This window comes from Mytilus californianus, unplaced genomic scaffold (genome assembly GCF_021869535.1).
Source record: "Mytilus californianus isolate M0D057914Y unplaced genomic scaffold, xbMytCali1.0.p SCAF_36, whole genome shotgun sequence".
NCBI classification, from domain to species: Eukaryota; Metazoa; Mollusca; class Bivalvia; order Mytilida; family Mytilidae; genus Mytilus; species Mytilus californianus.
Genome location: NW_026262686.1, coordinates 800,216 through 824,173, shown reverse-complemented (window position 1 = coordinate 824,173; position 23,958 = coordinate 800,216). Strand labels below are relative to the sequence as shown.

General features: G+C 33.9%; 1 protein-coding gene across 4 annotated transcripts in view; it reads left to right on the top strand.

Moving 5' to 3' along the window:
- LOC127736764 (1-phosphatidylinositol 3-phosphate 5-kinase-like) overlaps positions 1–23,958 on the top strand; it is an 83,062-nt gene that overhangs the window by 41,528 nt on the left and 17,576 nt on the right. For 3 of the 4 annotated variants that reach the window (XM_052247355.1, XM_052247354.1, XM_052247357.1), the window contains 17 exons: positions 762–856; positions 3,028–4,047; positions 4,365–4,481; positions 4,944–5,044; positions 6,826–6,897; positions 7,803–7,989; positions 8,569–8,747; positions 9,951–10,070; positions 10,663–10,765; positions 11,470–11,545; positions 11,955–12,042; positions 12,398–12,977; positions 14,660–14,714; positions 18,012–18,053; positions 18,621–18,746; positions 21,241–21,579; positions 23,851–23,956. In XM_052247355.1, the coding sequence (XP_052103315.1) occupies positions 762–856; positions 3,028–4,047; positions 4,365–4,481; positions 4,944–5,044; positions 6,826–6,897; positions 7,803–7,989; positions 8,569–8,747; positions 9,951–10,070; positions 10,663–10,765; positions 11,470–11,545; positions 11,955–12,042; positions 12,398–12,977; positions 14,660–14,714; positions 18,012–18,053; positions 18,621–18,746; positions 21,241–21,579; positions 23,851–23,956 (3,406 nt within the window). The remainder of the gene's footprint in view (positions 1–761; positions 857–3,027; positions 4,048–4,364; positions 4,482–4,943; positions 5,045–6,825; positions 6,898–7,802; positions 7,990–8,568; positions 8,748–9,950; positions 10,071–10,662; positions 10,766–11,469; positions 11,546–11,954; positions 12,043–12,397; positions 12,978–14,659; positions 14,715–18,011; positions 18,054–18,620; positions 18,747–21,240; positions 21,580–23,850; positions 23,957–23,958) is intronic. The other variant, XM_052247356.1, reaches the window with a different exon arrangement.

Genomic DNA, 23,958 nt, shown 5'->3' with positions numbered 1-23,958 from the left:
GTATTATTGGTCTTTGTTAGTGAAGCTAACAAACTTTTACAAGAAATCTTTAAGGACCATTTATACAGTTTAGTATTAACAGAAGTAAGCAGTAAGTGCTTGTTCTAGATAAAGTAAAGTTTATAGAACCTGTCTATTGATATAGACTTTGTTCCACTCTAGATGTCTTCCGGTTATTTTGTTATTTTGATATTTTATACTGCAACTGGAATAATTCATGTTGTCTTATTAAATCTCCTAAATACATGTATAGAAACAAAACAGGCTGAAGATACCGAGAGATAATCAAAACTGGTCAGTAGATGTGAGACAGACAAAATTATAGCTAAAAACTAAAAACAAAGAAAAGACAAACAACAGTCTACAAACACTAACTATATATCTGACACAGCAACACCAACCCCACAGGTCATCCAGAAGGGTACACATATTCTGCACCACATGTTGCACCAGTCATGTTACTTAAATGACATTTTGTACAGAGTTAAATTATCATGTGAATCTCTGTTTTCACAATCAGAGGCTCTTTATTGGAATAATGTACATATTTTGTTGATATTTGTTTAGAAATATTGTTATTTTGATAGCCTTTAATAGCTACAGTATAAAAATGTCTGAGAATACAACTTTTTGTATTTGTTTCAATAATGTTTAAGGTGTTGGTAAACATTGCTCTTCCATATTTCATCTCATACCAGATTGTTGGTATTTTTCTGACATTGACCTATAAATATTGTATATGTATATGTATTGTTTTGTAGGAGAAACAAAGACACTGTTATGTTTTGATGGATGTGCTCAACACTTGGGCTGTACCATTGTTCTTAGAGGGGGATCAAAAGGAGAACTGACAAGGGTAAGTTCACTTTTGAGTTTGTGACTTAAACTAAACCATTTTCCATGTGGAAAGATCAATATATTACATATGCAACTCACAACATTTGGGGAATTCACTCTGGAATACACTCGAGAATCAGATTTAAGACATATAAACAGTATTGAAAAGTTAAAGCATCAATTGGCAATTTGATGGTCACAAATTAAGTTTACTGGTGACACTTCAGGAGACACAGTAAACAGATATTTGTGACCATCAAATACCAATTTTATCCCTGCAAATTGTAAAATGTAATAAATAACAATTATGTGATAAATCAAATTTTTCACCTTTTTACTTAGAGTTTATTGATGTCCAGTTTATGTCTATTGTAAATAATGTTTACCTATTTTGTATGTGTGACTTGCAGGCCTTACAGTTATAAATCTTTACACACATTATTGTCAATATAATGGAATTTTATGCGACTGTCATACAAATGAGAGGTTTAGCTAGCTATAAAACCAGGTTTAATCCACCATTTTCTACATAAGGAAATGCCTGTACCAAGTCAAGAATATGACAGTTGTTTTCCATTCGTTTGATGTGTTTGAACTTTTAATTTTGCCATTTGATTAGGGACTTTCCATTTTGAATTTTCCTTGGAGTTTGGTATTTTTGTTATTTTACTTTTAACTCAGTACTCAGTATTCAGAGTACCAAATTTTGTGCTTGAAACACCAAAACCATTGTTTTGATTGGTTGATTTCTGAGTCTGAGTATGATAATATTACTCAAAAGTTTTATGACCGTAAGCTATGAATTCAAGGGTCCATTCTTATTATCAAAAGTAGTTTAGAAAATATTTAGAAATAAGAAGATGTGATATCATTGCCAATGAGACAACTCTCCACCATAAACCAAATGACATTGAAGTAAATAACTATAGGTCACAGTACGGCCTTCAACATAATCAAAACCCATACCGCATAGTAAGTTCTTTTCAAAAACAAACAGCCATTTTAACCAATGATACTAAACAGAATAGAGAATGGAAATGAGGAATGTGTCAATGAGACAATAACCCGACCAAAGAGCAGAAAACAGCCCAAGGCCACCAATGGGTCTTCAACACAGCTAGAAAATACCGCACCCGGAGGCGGGCTACAGCTGGCCCCTAAACAAAAATGTGTACTAGTTTAGTGAACATGGACGTCACACTAAACTCCAAAACATACAAATGAACCAAAATTTGAAAAACACACAAGACTAATAGTTAAGTATTTCTAATCAATAATGTAAATCATATGATTGATTGATTGATTATTGGTTGCTTAATGTCCAGTGGGAAATATTTCATGCATGTTCAGGATGATAAATCATATGATAAATATATTCCGCTGTTTGTAGATTTTGAAAGATGAAGAAATATTTTATTGCTTGTAACTACTCAACATAAAGTTGAACCAACATTGTTTCCTCTCTGAAGATAGTGTCTACCTTGTGGAACATAATATAAGTTATATGGTTCGCTACTGACCCCCTACGGATCCATAGAGGGTTAGTAAAATTCATAGGGGGTGAGGCCGAAGGCCAAATCTCCTATGGATTTTATTCACCCTCTATGGTCAGTAGGGGGTCAGTAGTTAACCGTATAACGAATGTTTCGCCCGCGAGACTTTTTTCCGCTGTGTTTTGTAGAGAAATAAACAATAAAACACAACAACATTAATAGATGACGTCACTGTTAACAGTAGACGTGACGTCATGAACCCCCTATGAAATTTACTAGCCCCTTACGGATCCATAGGGGGTCACCACATGACGGCGTTAAACCAATCACAACGTGATAATTTACCGGCGGTGCGATAACACTGTTTAGAATGTTTCAATGTTTTTTATGCTAGGAAGTCATTATCAATATTGTTTTAAACCTTATTTTGGGCTTATAAGGAAAAAACTTATCATACAATAAATAATTAAAAATTGATTTTCATGTTATGATAAATTCGATAGGATATGAGAAATGGCATGTACGTTTTTATGTACCTGCAAATTCTGACTTTAGTAGCTGACTATGAAAGTAAAAATATAAAAAGAGGCTCTCCGGGGGAAGTACAACTTACCTTGCATAAACAAATTTTCATATCTCCCCAAGGTATGAAGAATAAATATATTATTCAAAAACTTTATGCATCTTTTCTCTTCAGATTAAAAAGGTTGTAAAACTGATGATAACTGCATGTTATAATTCTCAGCTAGAGATGTCATATTGTATGGATGAATTTGCTATGCCAGATTCGCGAGCAGACGACAGTTTAATGGAATCTGATTCTGTGATTAACTTTACAGAAGAAAAAACTTCTGTTAAAGTGTCCGACTATTTACAGGATTCTAAATCTGGGGTAAATTTGTTAAAATTAGACTCGGAGTATACCAACAAGGACAATATTAGAAATAACGATAGAAATGAACCAAGTACTGATCATCTGGGAAAGGATAACAATCAGCCAGAAACGACCTTGGATAGACCTGTTTTTGATATAGGAGAAAGTGATTCAAGTGGTGAAAATATTTCAACAAGTAAAACAGACATTAAGAAAGGGGACATAAATACGCAAGACAATTTGTCGAAAAGTAATACACCTGAAAATTTGGTGGTGGCAAATCAGAATGAGTATAACAAAAGGAAATTTGACCATACTGAAAATGTTGGTTCCTTTGTAGCAGTAGGTGATAATTGTAAGACCAATTTACATAATATGACCTTAAAAGTTGATGAAGGTCAGCAAAAAATAAAAAGACAACAATCAACTGGGTTAATTCCCCTGAATGATCAGTCTGATCCTCTTTATATGTACCAGAAAAATCAGGATGATGCAATCTTTTATAGTTCTGTCACTCTTCAAGCAAAAACACAAAAACGCTGTGCAAAGTTTAAAAAAACTCTTGCAGAGATACTTCTGTCAACGTCGCCGTATATAAAATTTGAACTGCCATATTTAGAAACAGAATTTGGATCAAGATCAATTGTTAGAAACTTTTTCAAAGACGATTTGTTCTGGTCCAAGTATTTTGAGCCTGTAGCATACAGGGAGAAAAAGAAACAACTAGTGGAGACGTACTGCCCACCCAAACCAGCTTCACCATGGTCAGATATTGAAATTAAGGAGCCACACCCATTGATTCTTACACAGATTACTGGATCCCTGAAAGATAAGAATTTACAGGTATGTACACCAGCCAGCAATTTCCAACTGTCTGTTGATGTTGATTAACAGGACTTTACATTATGTTTTTAGACACTAGCTCTGAGATACTGTAAGGAATATTTGTTGAAAAAAAAAAGAATTATCCCTTCCAAAACAATCATGTATATTTTTCCGTTGTTTCATGTTAGACAATATTTGTCTATGACATTACAGTTTAATTTTCAGTGTTTGCTAATGATCCCCCCCAGCAGTGAACAGTTTCTGTTCTACTAGTGACACTCTTCATGTGTACCTATATTTGTCACTGTGACCTGATCTCTGTTTTATATATGTAGCATCTGATAGCAGATTTCAGAGCTAGAGGTGGCAGAATTCAATTACGACCAAGAGCTGCTGTTTCTGAAGCAGATAAACCTGACACACATCAAGTCACAGAAAAGACAACACCAGGGGTAAGTTACTATGGTTAAAAGTTTACATTGTATATACATACTGTGAAATTACCATGCTATGTGATTAATAAATGATCAGTGGAGTAATTTATGTTTTTCTTTATTGATCATTTAAGTTGGAAATTTTTACATCTTTGAAAAGAAAGTTATGGAACTGTTTTAAGCAGAGAAAAACAATTTCATGTTGTAAATACACACTGTGAATGAAATGTTAAATTAAATTGGTTGACATCTTGAATTGGTTGCATCAAAGTAATTATAAAAGTTAATTGACAATTACATTTTTTAAAAGTGTAAATTAAATCTGTTGAATTTGTTGTTGATTTGATTAACAGTCTGAAAAAGGAAAAATTGCAAATAACCATCAAAACCTTATTCTTATATTTCAAGGAACATTTATTCTTATATTTTATGGAACATTTATTCTTAAATTTCATGAAACACTTATTCTTTATTTTTTAGGTTGACTGTTTAGACTATAGTAATCATCAGAAGTTTATGGTGTTATTGAGTAGTCACTCCGAGAACTCAACAAACTATCCAAATCCATGTGTTCCTCCACAGTAAGTACCTCAGAGAAAACTCAAAACACTATACAAACCAATGTGTTCCTTCTTAGTAAGAACCTCAAAGAGAAATCAACAAACTATCCTAATTTATGTGTTCCTCAAAGGTAACATTGAGTAGCTCAAATCATCCTGCCACATGTGTTCCTCCATTGTAAGTGCCTCAGAGAGAACTCAACAATCTCTCTAAACCAATGTGTTTCTCAAATTTGAGTTCTTATGAGAACAGTCAACAAATTATCCAAAACCATATGTTCTTCCTCAGTAAGTAACTCAGAAGAAACTTAAAAATCTTAAAATCCATATGTTTTTCAACAGTAAGTAACTCAGAAGAAACTTAACAAACTTAAAATCCACATTTTTTTCAACAGTATTTAAAGTAATTCAGAAAAAACTCAACTAACTACCCAAATTCATGTGTTCCTCCATGATTTGTCAGACAACTCAAAACTAACCAAATTCATGTGTTCTCCCACAATGTTAGAGAACTCAAAACAAACTCAATCCATGTGTTCTTCCAAAGTAAGTATGTCAGACAACTTAAAACAAACCCAACCCATGTGTTCCTCACCAGTTAGTATGTCGGACAACTTAAAACAAACCCAACCCATATGTTCCTCAACAGTAAGTATGTCAGACAACTGAAAACAAACCCAACCCATGTGTTCCTCAACAGTAAGTATGTCAGACAACTCAAAACAAACTCAGTTCATTTGTTCCTTCACAGTAATTATGTCAAGACAACTTAAAACAAGCCCAATTCATGTGTTCCTCCACAGTAAGTATGTTAGAGAACTCAAAACAAACTAAATCCATGTGTTCCTCCACAGTGAGTATGTTAGAGAACTCAAAACAAACTCAATCCATGTGTTCCTCCACAGTAATATGTTAGAGAACTTAAAATAAACCCAATTCATGTGTTCCTTCACAGTAAGATGTAATGTTTAAATGGAGAAATGAAGTTTGGGCAGCTGTTTGATTTTGGAATGATGGAATGAGTTATAGAGGAAAATGGGTAACAATATAAAAATATTGTGTATAACAAATTTTGAAAAAATACAGCTCTGTATAAGACAGAATAGAACGTCTGAATTATTCAAGATGCTAAGTTATGTTGTGCATGTGTAAATGATTCTAATGATATTCGATATGTTTTGTTTAGTTTTGTATTTTTATACAATTATAATAATGTTGATGCTCTACATTTCAGACTTGTGTTAATGCCATTCTATACTTTACATTTCAGACTTGTGTCAATACCTTTCTATCAATGCCCTTCTATACTTTATATTTCAGACTTGTGTCAATGCCCTTCTATACTCTATATTTCAGACTTGTGTCAATGCCCTTCTATCAATGCCCTTCTATACTTTATATTTCAGACTTGTGTCAATGCCCTTCTATACTTTATATTTCAGACTTGTATCAATGCCCTTCTATACTCTATATTTCAGACTTGTGTCAATGCCATTCTATACTTTATATTTCAGACTTGTGTCAATGCCATTCTATACTTTATATTTCAGACTTGTATCAATGCCATTCTATACTTTACATTTCAGACTTGTATCAATGCCATTCTATACTTTATATTTCAGACTTGTGTCAATGCTATTCTACACTTTATATTTCAGACTTGTGTCAATGCCATTCTATACTTTATATTTTAGACTTGTATCAATGCCATTCTATACTTTATATTTCAGACTTGTGTCAATGCCATTCTATACTTAATATTTCAGACTTGTATCAATGCCATTCTATACTTTATATTTCAGACTTGTATCAATGCCCTTCTATAGTGGACAAGATATGACTTTGGGTGGATTCCTAGAAAAGTTCTGTTTCAGGTAAGTAGAAAGATTTCTTTGGTATCTAAATCTCTCTCTGTAACTTCAGGTATATTTTAAGTCCCTCAAATGAAAAATTAAGAAAGATAGCCTTGATTTGTTGAAGTGTAAGGAAAAAAGAATAAATATATGAAATTGATCTGGGAAACATGTGTCCATTAGTTATCTCCCTTGTTTTTATTCCAGGGAATCTTACTGTTGCCAGCCTTACATGTGTCCATTAGTTAACTCCCTTGTTTTTATTCCAGGGAATTCTTCTGTTACCAGCCATACATTTGTCCATCAGTTATCTCCATTGTTTTTATTCCAGGGAATCCAACTGTTGCCAGCCATACATTTTTCTATTAGTTATCTCCCTTGTTTTTATTCCAGGGAATCTTACTGTTGCCAGCCATACATTTGTCCATTAGTTAACTCCCTTGTTTTTATTCCAGGGAATTCTTCTGTTGCCAGCCATACATTTGTCCATGAGTTATCTCCCTTGTTTTTATTCCAGGGAATCCAACTGTTGCCAGCCATACATTTGTCTATTAGTTATCTCCATAGTTTTATTCCAGAGAATCCTATTGCTGCCAGTCTTACATGTTTAAATAAGAAGATGTGGTATGAGTGCCAATCAGACATCTCTCCATCCAAGTCACAATATATAAAAAGTTAACAAATATATGTCAAAGTATGGCATTCAACACGGAGCATTGGCTCACACCAAACAGCAAGCTACATGTATAAAGGGCCCCAAAATGACTAGTGTAAAACAATTCAAACAGGAAAACCAACGGTCTAATCTATATAAAAAACGAGAAACGAGAAACACTTATGAACCACACCAACAAACGAGAACCACTAAACAACAGGTTCCTGACTTAGGACAGGTGCATTAATTATCTGCCTTGTTTTTATTCCAGGGAATCCTACTGTTGCCAGCCATACATGTGTCCATCAGAGAACTGTGAAGTACCATTACTAGATCATGTCAGGAGAATAGTTCATGGCCATGGATCTATATTTATATCACTGAGGAAGTTATCTAACTGTGTACCAGGAGGAGATAAAGACATTATGATGTGGAACTGGTGCCGCAAGTGTAGACAGGTAACCAGTTCAAACTGGCATTGTCCTAGAATTTTAAAAGAAAAATAGACAACATCATGGCCAAAAGAAAAACATTGAAAAGACAAAGGTCACAAAACACTACACAATAAAACTAAGATTGAGCAAGACAAGTCTTGGTGAAATCATATGCTCCTTAAGGGTATGCCTTCCCTCTGCACTAGTGTCACACGTTATACATGAATTTGAATAATAAGTCTTTGTGAAATTATGTTAAAGATTGAAGTTATAAGGTTACTGTGATTACTACAGTTTCTGTTGTGTTTCAGACAACATCCTTGATAAGTGTGAGTAGCAAACCTGAAGTTAAAGGTTAATAATGAGATTTTTGTTTTTCATGTCGAGCCAAAACAACCATGTGTGTAGTGACCCATAGGTTAGTTGTTAATCATTTTATTTTTGGAAATTTGTCACTATTCATTTTTGTTTTCTTCATTTTGTATGTTGCTATGTCCGTGAGAAAGAGGCTGACATATTAGAATTAATCTTTTTTAAGGCGACTACTTTAGCAGCCATGTTTAGTGACACCTCAAGTTATTTTTTAATCATTTTGTTTTTCAGGCGACTCCCTTAGCAGCCATGAGTAATGATACATGGAGTTTGTCGTTTGCCAAATTTTTAGAATTAAGATTTTATGTGAACACGTTCACGAGACGTATGGGGCCAGATCCTTGTTGTCATTCCTTACATCATAGTTTTAGTCAGTACTTCGGGAGACGGAATATCGTGGCTACATTCAAGTATGTATTACAGAAATTATATCATGTATATGCTATCTGATAAAAACACCTAATAAACAATTTTCAGGGGCGATATATAGAGAATATTATATGGCTTTTTCAATATCACATTCGTATCAACCCAAGACTCCAATATAATCCCAAGAGCTCTGCTCGAGCGATTATATTGATTGAGGGTTGATATGGTGTGTGATATTGAAAAAGCCATATCATATACACTTTATTATATATCTCAAGTAGATGTTTTTTTCATGATACGTGATTTCATACAGATTAGGGGTTTGATAAAGCCTTTACAACGGTGACTGATGTCGATGACGTAATGTCATGCAGATTAAGGGTGTGATAAAGCCATTGCAACTGTGACTGATATCGATATCATCATGGATGGCTGATACAGCACAATTGCCATTGATCGTATTACACATAAAATTTACATGTATTTCCTACTAAGTATATGATAAATTTATATGATTCATCTACATGGCAGAAAAATAACGTGAATATAAACTCAAAATATTTCAAACTTGGAGCTTCTGTAATTTTTGGGATTTTCCATACCAAAACATAGACTTTTTTTATTTCTGCTTATTGTACTGCGAATAGGGAATTTTTTTGTGATAAAAATATTTTGCTAATTTTGCAAATGAAATTATTTGGAAAAATATGCCCTTCATGTGATAGGAAAAAAATGGTGAAAATAAAACCTCTCAAAACAAGTTTGACCCTAGAAATTGTGAAATTTAAACACTGCTAAAATAAAGCACTTTACAGTTAATTATTTGGAGACAGCAGGTGATACCTTTCTCTATTTAAGCCTTTACAAAATTGAAATTTTCTTTCAATTAAGATTTTCAAGAAATTCTGTTGCTTTATTATGATTTACTGACAAAAATTTGTGCATAAATAGACCTTATCACTATTTGGAAGTCTTCTATGCTTGACCCGAGAATGTGCGCCTCTTGAACTGTTGACGTCATACAATAATCACTTTTCCATTGTGGCATCAGATATTTTCTATTATGACGACAAAAATTTACGGGAACCTTTGTGATGTCCAGTAATGGTGGACAAATAGGGATAAGGTGTATTTTATATCATAATAAATGTACGTACTGTACATGTATATCAAATTTTAGCAGGATGATTGAAGGCACATCTATTTCAATGTTACTATTAAAAGTTTTTTAATATTTTGAACAGGTACATGCCAGTGATAAAGAAAGAAATAGTACTCCCACCAAGTGTTATCTCCCTTGATTCCAAAGTCCTGTTATACCAGTGGACAACTCTCAGGGACAGCATGAGATCAGTTGAAAGAAGGTACATATCTATAGAAGAAGAACAGTATTAATTATCCAATTTAGGGCCCAGAAGAGCATAAACATTTGATATGAGAATAACATTATAATTTGAGATTAAAACAAATAGTATTCCAAAACCAAGTGATATATAACTTTCTTAAATAAATATTTAAACAGCTTAAGATTTTATAATACACCATACAAGTGTGGCTGATTATATATCAAGAGAAAAAAATATTCAAAGTTATAGGAGAAAAATAAAAATAGATGTGGTCTTCTGATTTAATGTTGTAAAATCTGTTTTATGATTATAAATTTGTCCAATACGTTGAGTGTGACACAATATTTTTCCACTTTTAAAGACAATTTAATTTTTTAATCTAAACTTTAAGACTTGTCAACCTTTTAGATATATAAAATTTAATATTCAAATGTGGAGTGATGGTATCTGTTTCTCCAATGACTTATAGACAATATGTAGGCATGTTTTTTGCATCCTTTTTCAATATTCTTCCAGAGAATTTTATTTTCTGTCATAAATGTAAATACAGTGTAAATTAGAAGGTTTGTAACAAATACTTAGTATTAATTATATTTTTCTATTTTTGTAGAGGATTAGAAATGTACAGTGGTATATTGGAACAGTTGGTTACGATAAACTCATCAAGTGATGACCTGTCAAAGATGATTGTTGATCTTACTAATATGTTGGAGGTAATACTAAGACATGTACTATGAAATAGGAAATAGTTACTCCAGGTTATTTGATACTTAAAGTGTACAAAAAATATCCTAAACTTCTTGTTTCTGATGGATGTTCTAGATTTAGGACAAGGTCTTTGTACTGACATTCATGTGGAGTACAGTTTTAAGGATGGGTTGGATTACACTGGACCTATATAGAAATTTATACCAAGATGTTGTTAAATAAAATTAGATACCATGCATTTATCATGCTTTTCTATAATATATGATTAAATTGCTGAAAGACCCCCTTCTAAATTATTGAAAACTATCATTCTACATTGACAATAATACCTTGGTGTAAGTTAGGTTCACATATTCGGACTAAAACCCTCAAGGTGTATCTAATACAAGGAGATGTGGTATGATTGCCAATGAGAAAACTATCCACTAAGGAGTTCAAATGATGTAGAAGTTAGCAACTACATGCATGTATATGGTATGGGGTTTTCTCATTGTTGAAGGCTGAACAGTTGCCTATAATTACTTACATTAACTTCATTTGAGCTTTGGTGGAAATTTGTCTCATTGGCAATCATACCACATCTCCTTATTTTTATATTTCAGTATGAATATTTCAAAAAAGTTAACAGTTCTCATTTGTGTCATATAATATTAGAATTTCAGAATATTTCAAATACTAAATATATCTATTGATTTTGATTTTTTGACAGAGTGAGAAACACAGATTAAAAGAATTGATCCACAAAGGAAGACTGGAGGTCACCAAAAAGGAAAAAGAAAACACAGGTAATGTATTCCTCCATTACTATGGGGTATAACAGAGAGGTGAAAGATACCAAAGGGATATTCAATTTCATAAGTCGAAAATAAACAGACAACGCCATGGTGAAAGACATAAAATGATCAAAAGACAAACAAGAGTATACAAAACACAACATAGAAAACCAAAGACTGTGCAACACAAACCCCACGAAAAACCTGGGGGTGATCTCGGGCATATTTAAAGTCATCGATTTTGAAATTCTTGATGCTTAACTACTGGGTGAAGAATATCTATTTTGCACTATAAAACTTATTTGTTCATGAAAATAAAGACATTTCAACTAATTCTTAAGTTAGATGCTAATGTGAAAATGCAGCATTTAGTTACAGATATATCTAGTTCCATTGTGAAAAATAATGATTTTTTTTACAGAGAACATGGCAGAGTATTTTGCACTATATGATGATTCTTTAAAGATGATGAGATTTCTGGCCGATGCTGATATAAACTGGAGATCAAAGTAAGTATATAAACTCTCCTAACTTCGTACATCAACGAAATTGCATCAAATAGATGTGAGATCTCGTAAAAAAGCCAAAATGGTTTTGAAAAATGTATCTTCCATTTTGAAAAAAATAAATACAGGCTGATCTCCCTTATGATTTGATTGATACTTGTCAATTAAATCACCAAGTCTTAGCTAATATTAACAATTTAAAGTCTTCAGTTTTGAGTTTTTATCAATTTGTGTATCATACAATCATATATTCTTTATGAGTTTTTAGGGTCAAATAAACCTCAAATTTGTTTGGAATTTGATCAGTTGTAGTAGTATTCAATCTTCTATTTTATAATGTCTAATTTCTTTATGCAAGAATGCAAGAGCTGTATTCTCAACATAAAAAGACCAGAACTTCACAGTCAAAGAAGGAAAAAGACACAGGATCTTTAGCAGGAGAACCAAAGAGAGACTCTGCAACCTCACTTCCATCAACCAATGAAACACTCAGGAAAAAAGAATCTTCTGCTTCCCTGCCAATTAGTGATGACAGAAGGGACCAGATCATAGTATCTTCATCGTCTAATAAAAATCAGGGTAGTTTTGGATCAGCATCTTCTTTTAGTGAAACCATAACAACACAAAGAGACAAATCTGTCTTAGAACCAGAAACTGGAATACAAAGGGATAGAAACAGTATTGCATCTTCTGTTTTTGAAACAGAAACAAAAACTCAAACCAAAACAGACCCAACGACTTCTAAATCATTTGGAGAACCTTCATCAGATTTGAATATCGGTCTAGATAGTGCAAAACATTCCCATGAAGATAATAGGCCAGGCTCAAAGATAAATCCAATAAATGTTACATCTACTCTCCAAGACCTTCAGACAGAGGTTGATCAAGACAAACTAGAATGTGATCAGCTGGAATCAGAACCTGTAGAGGAAATCAAGGTAAAACATCAACATTTCATTGTTTGTAAAGAAATGTTCTAAAACAAATGAATATTCAGGGCCTTTTATAGCTGACTATGTAGTATGGGCTTTGGTCATTGTTGAAGGCCGTACGGTGACCTATAGTTGTTAATTTCTGTGTCATATGGTCTCTTGTGGAGAGTTGTCACATTGGCAATCATACCACATCTTCTTATTTTTTTATATAAAATATCTACCTGTTGTTTCTGTCTGCAGCAGAATTCTGCTATAGCATTATCTTTAAGACTTAGAATGATATCAGATCTTCTGTTGTCTGTTGATATATGAAAGGGATGGACTAACAACTTACATACATACAGTTATTGTATACTATAGTGCTGATGTGTTCTTTTGTGTTGTCATTTGTTGGTCTAATGGTAGAGATTAAATGGGAGAGGTTTTAAATCTTAAAAAACTAGTTTTTACCTCCCTACATATCCATTTGTCTGTCCCAAGTCAGCAACTTAAGTTACCTATTTGTTATTTGGATACTTGGTGTTGATGGCAGATTTTCAATAGTTTCTGTTTAAATTATTCATAGCTTCATAGACTCATGATGATTCATAGCTTCATAGACTCATGACGATTCATAGCTTCATAGACTCATGATGATTCATAGCTTCATTGATTCATGATGATTCATAGCTTCATAGACTCATGATTCATAGCTTCATAGACTCATGATGATTCATATCTTCATAGACTCATACTGATTCATAGCTTCATAGACTCATGATGATTCATAGCTTCATAGACATGATGATTCATAGCTTCATTGCGTCATGATGATTTATAGCTTCATAGACTCATGAGGATTCATAGCTTCATAGACTCATGATGATTCATAGCTTCATTGAGCCATGACGATTCATAGCTTCATAGACTCATGACGATTCATAGCTTCATAGACTCATGAGGATTCATAGCTTCATAGACTCATGACGATTCATAGCTTCATAGACTCATGACGATTCATAGCTTCATAGACTCATGTCTTTTCATAGCTTCATAGACTCATGACGATTCATAGCTTCATAGACTCATGATGTTTCATAGCTTCATAGACTCATGACGATTCATAGCTTCATAGACTCATGAGGATTCATAGGTTCATAGACTCATGATGATTCATAGCTTCATTGAGCCATGATGATTCATAGCTTCATAGACTCATGACGATTCATAGCTTCATAGACTCATGACGATTCATAGCTTCATAGACTCATGACGATTCATAGCTTCATAGACTCATGATGATTCATAGCTTCATAGACTCATGATGTTTCATAGCTTCATAGACTCATGATGATTCATAGCATATTTATTGTTGAAGACTATATGTTGACCTCTAGATATCTTTGATTGTTAATGTCTTTGGGTTGCTGTCTCATCGATTTACACCCAGCAACTCTTTTTATTCATAAATTCCCATCCCTATTTTATAAACATCGCAAAAACTTCTGAATGTACAGTATGAACCATACACATTTTTTTATCAGACATGATTTCCTGATTTTCCTTTATTATACATGTAAAATGAAACTGATAGATGTTACACATGTTTATCTCCCTTAACAAACAAAATATATGAAAACTAGTATTAATGATGGTATATCCTGTATGATGCCAAATCTATTAAAGTTATAATTCATATTTTTCAGCTCGACAGAACAGTTTTGGACAGGACATGGTCTGGTGTTTTTGTAGACAAATCAGGTATCTATACTACTAAAGGAAGAGACCGATTTCATTGAGCCGCAACTCCTCTGAAACCATACAGTCAGAAATATTTGTGATATGACGTATAAATGTAGTGTTTTGTACTTCCTAAATTTGTCTTTGAAACAATCTTTTTCCACAGAAAATGCCAATTTTTGAGAAAATATCCAAATTTGGAGAACGTTATCTATCCGTGTCTTATACGCTTTCGCGCATGCTCAGTCTACGTACTGCCCGCAGTATTTAACTTTATATATAAATAATATAGGACAATGGTGTAGATTAAAAATTACACCATTCCAGGCCCTTTTGTTTTCCACATAATTAATATTACCAATAATTAACAAGTTCCGGGTCGAATCCGATTTCCAATAGTATATGTCACAAAATTACCTGATCCCTGTTACCTAATCTGTACGTTCCGCCTATGTCAGGCGCACAACCAAACGGTGTATTCAGCATTTGCTATAAACACGGGTAATGATCACACATGAACTTCGTCATTATACAGGGAATAACTGTGCACCTTATAATCACCGTGACTTTACCAAATGACAATACGAATTCTAAAAATCCATGCTAAAAATAAGGCGTTAGTTCTTTAATTCAGTCACGGACCTGCGATGTCGCTGGTATGGTCTAGTATATATAATATCATAAGACAGGGCTGTTTCTTAAAGGGGGTCGAAGTGGGTTCTCCTTAGAGGAGAGAAAATATAACATATGGCTGTTTCTTTAAAAAGGGGGTTGAAGTGGGTTCTTTGAGGACAGAAAATATGACATGACTTTTCTTTAAAGGGGTTGAAGTGGTTCTCCTTAGAGGAGAGAAAATATAAGACCTGGCAGGTATTGAAAGTGACTGGAAAATTGGGATGTTACCAGGGTGTGGTAAACAATCTGATTTTTTATGATTGATTTATTTCCACTACTTTCACTAGAAAAATAAATTTATTATCTCACTCTAAGAATATCTTAACTATATTAGAATATTGAAAATAAATTGCTGCAAAGTTGATTGACAAATTTGTAATCTATCACAAGGTCTGGAATAAAAAGGATGACAATTAATGCAATGTTTCATGTTTACCAATTATAGCAGCAGGTTTGTAGATGATTTAGTCAGTCTGAAGTCTCTTCTGTATTGGTAATTGACATGAGCTTTAAAACCATTTATGCATGACCCCATTGCTTTCTGTTTTTTAGCTCACCTGGCCCGAAGGGCCAAGTGAGCTTTTCTCATCACTTGGCGTCCGTCGTCCGTCGTCCGTCATCGGCGTTAACTTTTTACATTTTGAACTTCTTCTAGAGAACCACTGAATGGAATGAAACCAAACATGGCATGAATGTTCCTTATGAGGTGCTGACCAAGTGTTGTTACTTTGTAGCCGATCCATCATCCAAGATGGCCGCCAGCGGGGGACTTAGTTTAACATAGGACCCTATGGGAAATGCATACAAATGACTTCTTTTAGAGAACCACTGAATGGAATGAAACCAAACATGGCATGAATGTTCCTTATGAGGTGCTCACCAAGTGTTGTTACTTTGTAGCCGATCCATCATCCAAGATGGCCGCCAGCCGGGGACTTAGTTTAACATAGGACCCTATGGGAAATGCATGCAAATGACTTCTTTTAGAGAACCACTGAATGGAATGAAACCAAACATGGCATGAATGTTCCTTATGAGGTGCTGACCAAGTGTTGTTACTTTGTAGCCGATCCATCATCCAAGATGTCCGCCATCGGGGAACTTAGTTTAACATAGGACCCTATGGGAAATACATACAAATGTCTTCTTTTAGAGAACCACTGAATGGAATGAAACCAAACATGGCATGAATGTTCCTTATGAGGTGCTGACCAAGTGTTGTTACTTTGTAGCCGATCCATCATCCAAGATGGCCGCCAGCAGGGGACTTAGTTTAACATAGGACCCTATGGGAAATACATACAAATGTCTTCTTTTAGAGAACCACTGAATGGAATGAAACCAAACATGGCATGAATGTTCCTTATGAGGTTCTGACCAAGTGTTGTTACTTTGCAGTCGGTCCATCATCCAAGATGGCCGCCAGCGGGGGACTTAGTTTAACATAGGACCCTATGGGAAATACATAAAAATGTCTTCTTTTAGAGAACCACTGAATGGAATGAAACCAAACATGGCATGAATGTTCCTTATGAGGTTCTGACCAAGTGTTGTTACTTTGTAGCCGATCCATCATCCAAGATGGCCGACAGCGGGGGACTTAGTTTAACATAGGACCCTATGGTAAATACATACAATTGTCTTCTTTTAGAGAACCACTGAATGGAATTGAACCAAACATAGCATGAATGTTCCTTATGAGTTGCTAACCAAGTGTTGTAACTTTGCAGTTGATCCATCATCCAAGATGGCCGCTAGGGGGGGGGGGCTTAGTTTAACATAGGACCCTATGGGAAATACATACAAATGTCTTCTTTTAGAGTACCACTGAATGGAATGGAACCAAACATGGCATGAATGTTCCTTATGAAGTGCTGACCAAGTGTTGCTACTTTGTTGCCGATTTACTGTTCAAGATGGCCACCAGGATATTTTATTAAATAACGGGACCAATATTAATCAAAATTTGGCCTCAATCATTATTTGGGTATCTGTTATGATTTTTATCTATCTTTACATGATTTCTAAAACCAAAGTAGAGTCAGGTGAGCGACACAGGCTCTTGAGAGCCTCTAGTTTATTCTGCAATTTCAAGCATTCAAAGCTATGTTGTCTTAAGTTCGAGTAAAGTGGCAATCATTTCATGTCAAAACAATACCTTTTCCTGGCTTGTGCTGAAAAATTTAGCATACCTTTAATTTTATATACCATAAAGTGTGATAGTACAAAAAAAGGTACTTCTGATCTGAAAAACAGGCAAAATATACACTCCTATTTCAATTTCATATTAACAAATTTATTATTAAAAATAACTTTCAACAAATGCTCTACAGTGAACCAAATTTCTTAGGCTTTCATTTAATACCATAGTTACCCAAATATTTTACTTATTTAAAAAGTTATAGATATACCTAGGAACTGTTTTGTTTAGTCTAATACTATGATCTTTCTGACCTTGCCTGAAGTAGTGGTTCTATACAGTCACTTATTTCTATGACCATGGATCTGATCACCAAGCCTCCTTATGTGTTAAGAGGTTTTATTTACCTGCAGGTCATGTCAGCACCACTTTCAGCAGCATGGTTTTAAAATTATCGCTCAATTGACAAACTTCAGTATTTAGAGTTTTAATGTTTATTACAGATTTACCATCAATAACAGATCCTATTAATATCAATCAGTCAAGTAAGTTGTTTGTTTTTGACATATTTTACTTCTGTATATATACTAATACCTGTATTGTGCTAGAAATGAAAATTACAAAAACATGTATCTTTAACTAGTTTTACTCATAATGAATATTTTGATATTATCGCTATTTTACGAATTTTTCCTTTGATCTTGCTGACTGATAATTTCCTTTCTCAGCGGAGTCGAGTGATATGAAAACGGAGTCTAGCGAGAAAATCAATCTCGTGGAGATAACCAACGATAATCTATAAATATTATGAAAGAAATAGCTAGTTTCACCTGTATGGTAAGGGTTGATGTTGACACTATTTCAAATAATCTGTAAGACTTTAAGGAGATACACCTGTGTTAAGGGGACACAACTTTTAAAAATCACAAACATTTGTGTCAAACAACTTAAATAAATTCTTAGCTTCTAAGTTACGCAGATCCATTTACTTCTATTTAAATGAGTGCTTGAAAAAACAAATACTTTACTGATTTAAAGAGTTATCTCCCTTCCCAGTTCAGTGATATATTTTCCACAACACTTTATATACAGAATGACATTTGCCATTACAGATTTCCTGGAAGAGAGTGGTATTTACAGTGTGACACCAGGTTTAGAAGCAGGTATTGGACCTCACAGTGACAGATTATCTGATGCTTGTTTTTCTCCCTATGTAGTACTACACACTTTGCATGAAGGTGAATTCCCTCTTTTATCCCCTTCTTTTCAGGTTGGTTCACAAAGAGTCAATATTAGCCTTTAAATTCTGTGAAATTTTGATGTTATAAACTTTATCAATATTATTTAAAATATGAAAAAATGCATGGAATCTGATGTACAGTAGTTGACGTCTGTTTATGTAGTTCATACGTGTTTCTCTTTTCTCGTTTTTATATAGATTAGACCGTTGGTTTTCCCGTTTGAATGGTTTTACACTAGTAATTTTTGGGGTCCTTTATAGCTTGCTGTTCGGTGTGAGCCAATGCTCCGTGTTGAAGGCCGTACCTTGACCTATAATGGTTTACTTTTATAAATTGTTACTTGGATGGAGAGTTGTCTCATTGGCACTCATACCACATCTTCCTATATCTATGAAAAATACAAAATTAATTTCATTAGCATTGCCTAAAGTATTGAAATTAAAAAAAAAATTGGTCGTTAATTTGGGGAATTTAATAAAGCAACTTTGGCCTGATCATTTGCTCATGCATAGAAAAGATTTCATATTTTAACAAGGATGTTCATGTTTTATTATCTGAGTACTTTTATATTACACACAAATTATCTTGAAAAGGGCCATCTTAATATTTGCTTTATATCATGTTTTGTTCTCATCAATGTAATGGTGATTGTGGCAGACACTGGGGATTCATTATATTTTGTGGGACCGCGAAATCAAATATCAACTAAAATAAAAACTACTAATACTTATCCACGAAAAGTGTTAGTCACTAAAATAAATGAATCCACAGTAATTAATGGCTTTGCATGTTTTGCTTATATTCTATATTTTGTTCTGGTATCATTGTTTTGGGATGGTTCATGTATTAAATCAAACTTGGATACAGTATACAATGCATCACTGTAATCATTAGTTGAGTTATGTCCTTTTTCCTGTAAATTGCATAATTTTAGATTATTGAGTACATGCTAAATGAAATGGGAGTGGAGTAAAATGAATTATTCTCTAATTTGTGGGTACAGTATACAATGTCTACTTTCCTGTAAATTTCATGCTTTTAGTATATAGAGTATATTTGCATGCAAAATGAAATTGGAGTGCTGTAAAAATCAAATATTCTCTAATTTATATATGCTTTAAGACAGGACATTACAGTTTTAATTTTAGGGCTATATGTAGACATCTTGATCTTCCTCCTTTCACTACCATCTTAGAATTTGTTTTGTATCCAGCTTGTTTTCATGTCATATGTAAAAGTGGATTGTGTTAGTGATGGCTAAGCATGCTCTGCTTCTGTTCTATATCTGTGTCAGATATTGTTTTGGGGGGTTCATATAAGCAAACTTAGATACAATTTACATTGCATCATTGTAAAAATTAGCTTAATATTTTCCATTTTCCTATATTTTTTCATGCATTTTGCCTTCAGAATGTATATACATGGAAATTGAAATGGGAGTTTGCTTAGAATTGAATTTCAAAAATTTCTAGTTATATATATTGCTAGTCGGGTAAATGAAAAACAATATGACAGACTGCAACCAACAGCAACCACTGTACTACATGTTTCTTACTTCGGAAAGGCACTTATACAAATTTATGATCAGGTTAAGAAATATCCTCAGCTAAAATGAAAATGTGTTTTTTTGTGTGTTTGATATGGCCTTTGCAAATTCTACATATGGCAGGGTTGGAAATTTGCAGGGTATCAGTAGCTTATAGCCTATAATATGTGAGCTGGGCTACTACTTTTTTCCACACTTTTGCTTGATCATATAACACTGGGTCACCAAAAAATATAGGCTTGACTACCACATGAAAATTTGAATGGGTACATTAAACATAGGAATGGAAAAAAAAGAAATGAAATTCTTGATGGAACAGACATAGGTTACATGAAATAACTGTGACAAATCAATGGCACACTTAATTTGCTCCAACAGTTTTCATAAAAATTCACTTAGCTTCTAACTACTTATCGTTCTGTTTCACATGGATCCATAAAAAGCATTGATGAAACTGTTTATAGCATACACAGTACTAATTTAAATGTAAAGAGTTATCTCCCCTTACCCAGATGTAATCCCTTAAACAATGTGTAATTGTGCACTTAAACCCCTTAAACAATGTGCATAACACACTCTACAGGTTACATTGAAATGATAGGAATGAAAGGAAACAGATGTGAATATTTGTGCAGATTAGATACTGTAAAATCAGAAAATATTGCGAGGTTTTTATTAATGCGACTGGTTAAGTATCGCAATAATCAGAAATTGCATTCTGACATCTGATACATATATCTGTATGCAGATTTTACTTAAGTCACAATAATTAATCTCACTTTTTTGTCCATTCGTACAAAATCATAATAATAATTGCACACAATAATTTCTGAATTCATAATAATGTTTATAGTTGCTGTCCTTTGCAACTTAGATGGGAGAAAATGAATCCACAGTATGCTTTTATGATTTAGTGTAAATAAATAACTTTTGAATTATATCAAGGTTTAGAAGGAAGAAAATCAAGTGTTATTTCACAAGACAAACCACTGTCAGGACAACAGACAGAATCAGTAACCATAGAGGCAAAATCTAGGGACAGTCCATCACAACTCTCCGGAAACATATCTACTGAGTCCAGTGCCTTGTCAGTGAATGATTTGCAGCCTCAGCAAACCTCCTCTCAGCCCCAGAAATCCTCCTCTCAGCCTCAGCAATCGTCTTCTCAGCCTAGTGATGTTCATACAGTACCTATCAGTTTGTCTGTAGGTGTAGAAATCCAGACAGACAAAGTAGACACAGATAAGAAAGTCAAAACAAGGAAGGAAGTAACTAAAAAAATGGGTAAGGATGGCTCTATACTTATTTTACCTGGTTCAGTGCTTTCTAACATGTTATTGTAAGTCCTTCTACATGTGTTATAGTTACTTCAGAAAACTCATAAAACAGGTGCCACATTTAGAGCAGGATCTGCCTACCCTACTGGAGCAACTGAGATCAAACCCCTGGTGGGGTTTGTGTTGCTCTGTCTATGTCAGTAGGATGTTCTCGTCTTTTGACTTTTTCCATAGTTATGTCCCTTTATATTCCAAATCTGTGTTCATATCTCTCATTTAAACTGCTTTTACATGGTTCATTGTATACCCATGTGACTAATTATACAACTTAGTTGTTCATACATGTATGTAGGTATGTAAAAGTATTGATTGTAGAACATATAAAATTAATTGAACAACTTTTCCAGTAGCAGTTTCAAGTGGCCAGAACAGGAGGCTGTTTACTCTTTATTGCATATAAAAATATTCTGAAGTAGATGGCAGAGCAGAGAAGCAGGTGGACTTCTGCTGTCTACCCCTACTTTTTAAAGTCCTGATGCATGAACGATAGGTGGATTGTGCTTTTTCTTTAAGTAAGATAGGTTAATGAAACAAGAATCTAGGGAGCTCAGGCTTGTGACTTCCATTCTGTTTCTTGTTTATGATCAAATCATTTCACAGAAAGTCAAGTTATTGATAGAGACCACTTGGAGCCTTTTGTTTATTCTGCAATGTAAATTAAAGATGATTTCACAGACAGTCAGATTAATGATACAGACCAATGGAGCCTCATGTTTATTTCATCTCTGTCTATTTTTAGATGATTATACATGTTAATAATACAGACCACTTAAAACCTCTTGTTTAGTTTGCCCTGTCTATTTTTAGATGATTTCACTGAGAGTCATGTTATGGTGTAACACCACTAATTCGGGCCCGGTCAGAAAGCACATACCAGAAAGTAGTACATATTTAACAGAAAATAGTTCCTATGCATGGGTGTAACTTTCAAACTATGTAGAATATTTTGTTAATTTCAAATGAAAGCTGAATGACTGGTGATCATTGTAGAACACTTTTTGACTTATAATTTTGAATAATAATAAATTGCATGAAACTTAAAAAGGAGGGTACATGTTGCCTGTTTGTCAGATCTGAAGTACCTGTTTTTTGTACATCCGAAGTTCAGGGAACCAGTTCTCTCTTATATGCCATTAAAGGTATGTTGATTTTTTTCAGTACAAGACATCATAAGGTGTTGCTTTGACATGCAATGATTGTCACTTTATTTGAAATTAAGACAAAAGAGTTGTGCCTGCTAGAAATTGAGGAATTTAACATAGAAAGGAATGGGGCCATGAATTAGTGGTGTACTTCCTTAATGATACAGACAGACCACTTGAAGTTTCTTGTTAATTTTTCCCTGTCTATTTTTAAATGATTTCACTGAGAGTCATGTTAATGATACAGACCACTTGAAGTTTCTTGTTAATTTTTCCCTGTCTATTTTTAGATGATTTTATAGACAGTCAGGTTCCTGACATGGACCACTTGGAGCCTCTAGTTTATTTTCCTGGTTTATTTTCATCAAGAATTCACAGATAGTCAGGTTAATGACACGGATCACTTGTCTATTTCACCCTTTTTATTTAAGGTGATTTCACAGACAGTCAGGTTAATGATACAGACCACTTGAAGCCTCTTGTTTAATTTCCCCTGTCTATTTTTAGAGGAATTTACAGACAGTCAGGTTAATGATACACACTACTTGGAGCCTCTTGTTTATTTTCCCTGTCTATTTTTAGAGGAATTTACAGACAGTCAGGTTAATGATTCACACTACTTGGAGCCTCTTGTTTTATTTTCCCTGTATATTTTTAGAGGAATTTACAGACAGTCAGGTTAATGATACACACTACTTGGAGCCTCTTGTTTATTTTCCCCTGTCTATTTTCCCCTGTCTATTTTTAGATGATTTCACACACAATCAGGTTAATGATACACACTACTTGGAGCCTCTTGTTTATTTTCCCCTGCCTATTTTCCCCTGTCTATTTTTAGATGATTTCACACACAATCAGGTTAATGATGCACACTACTTGGAGCCTCTTGTTTATTTTCCCTGTATATTTTTAGAGGAATTTACAGACAGTCAGGTTGATGATACACACTACTTGGAGCCTCTTGTTTATTTTCCCCTGTCTATTTTCCCCTGTCTATTTTTAGATGATTTCACACACGATCATGTTAGTGATACACACTTGGAGCCTCTTGTTTATTTTTCCTTGTCTATTTTTAGATGATTTTACAGACAGTCAGCAGGTAGAAAGAATCAGTGGAATCATGAAGAAAACATTCACCAACTTTTTGTCAGGGACAGGGTTACCTCCCCTGCCATTTCCATTGT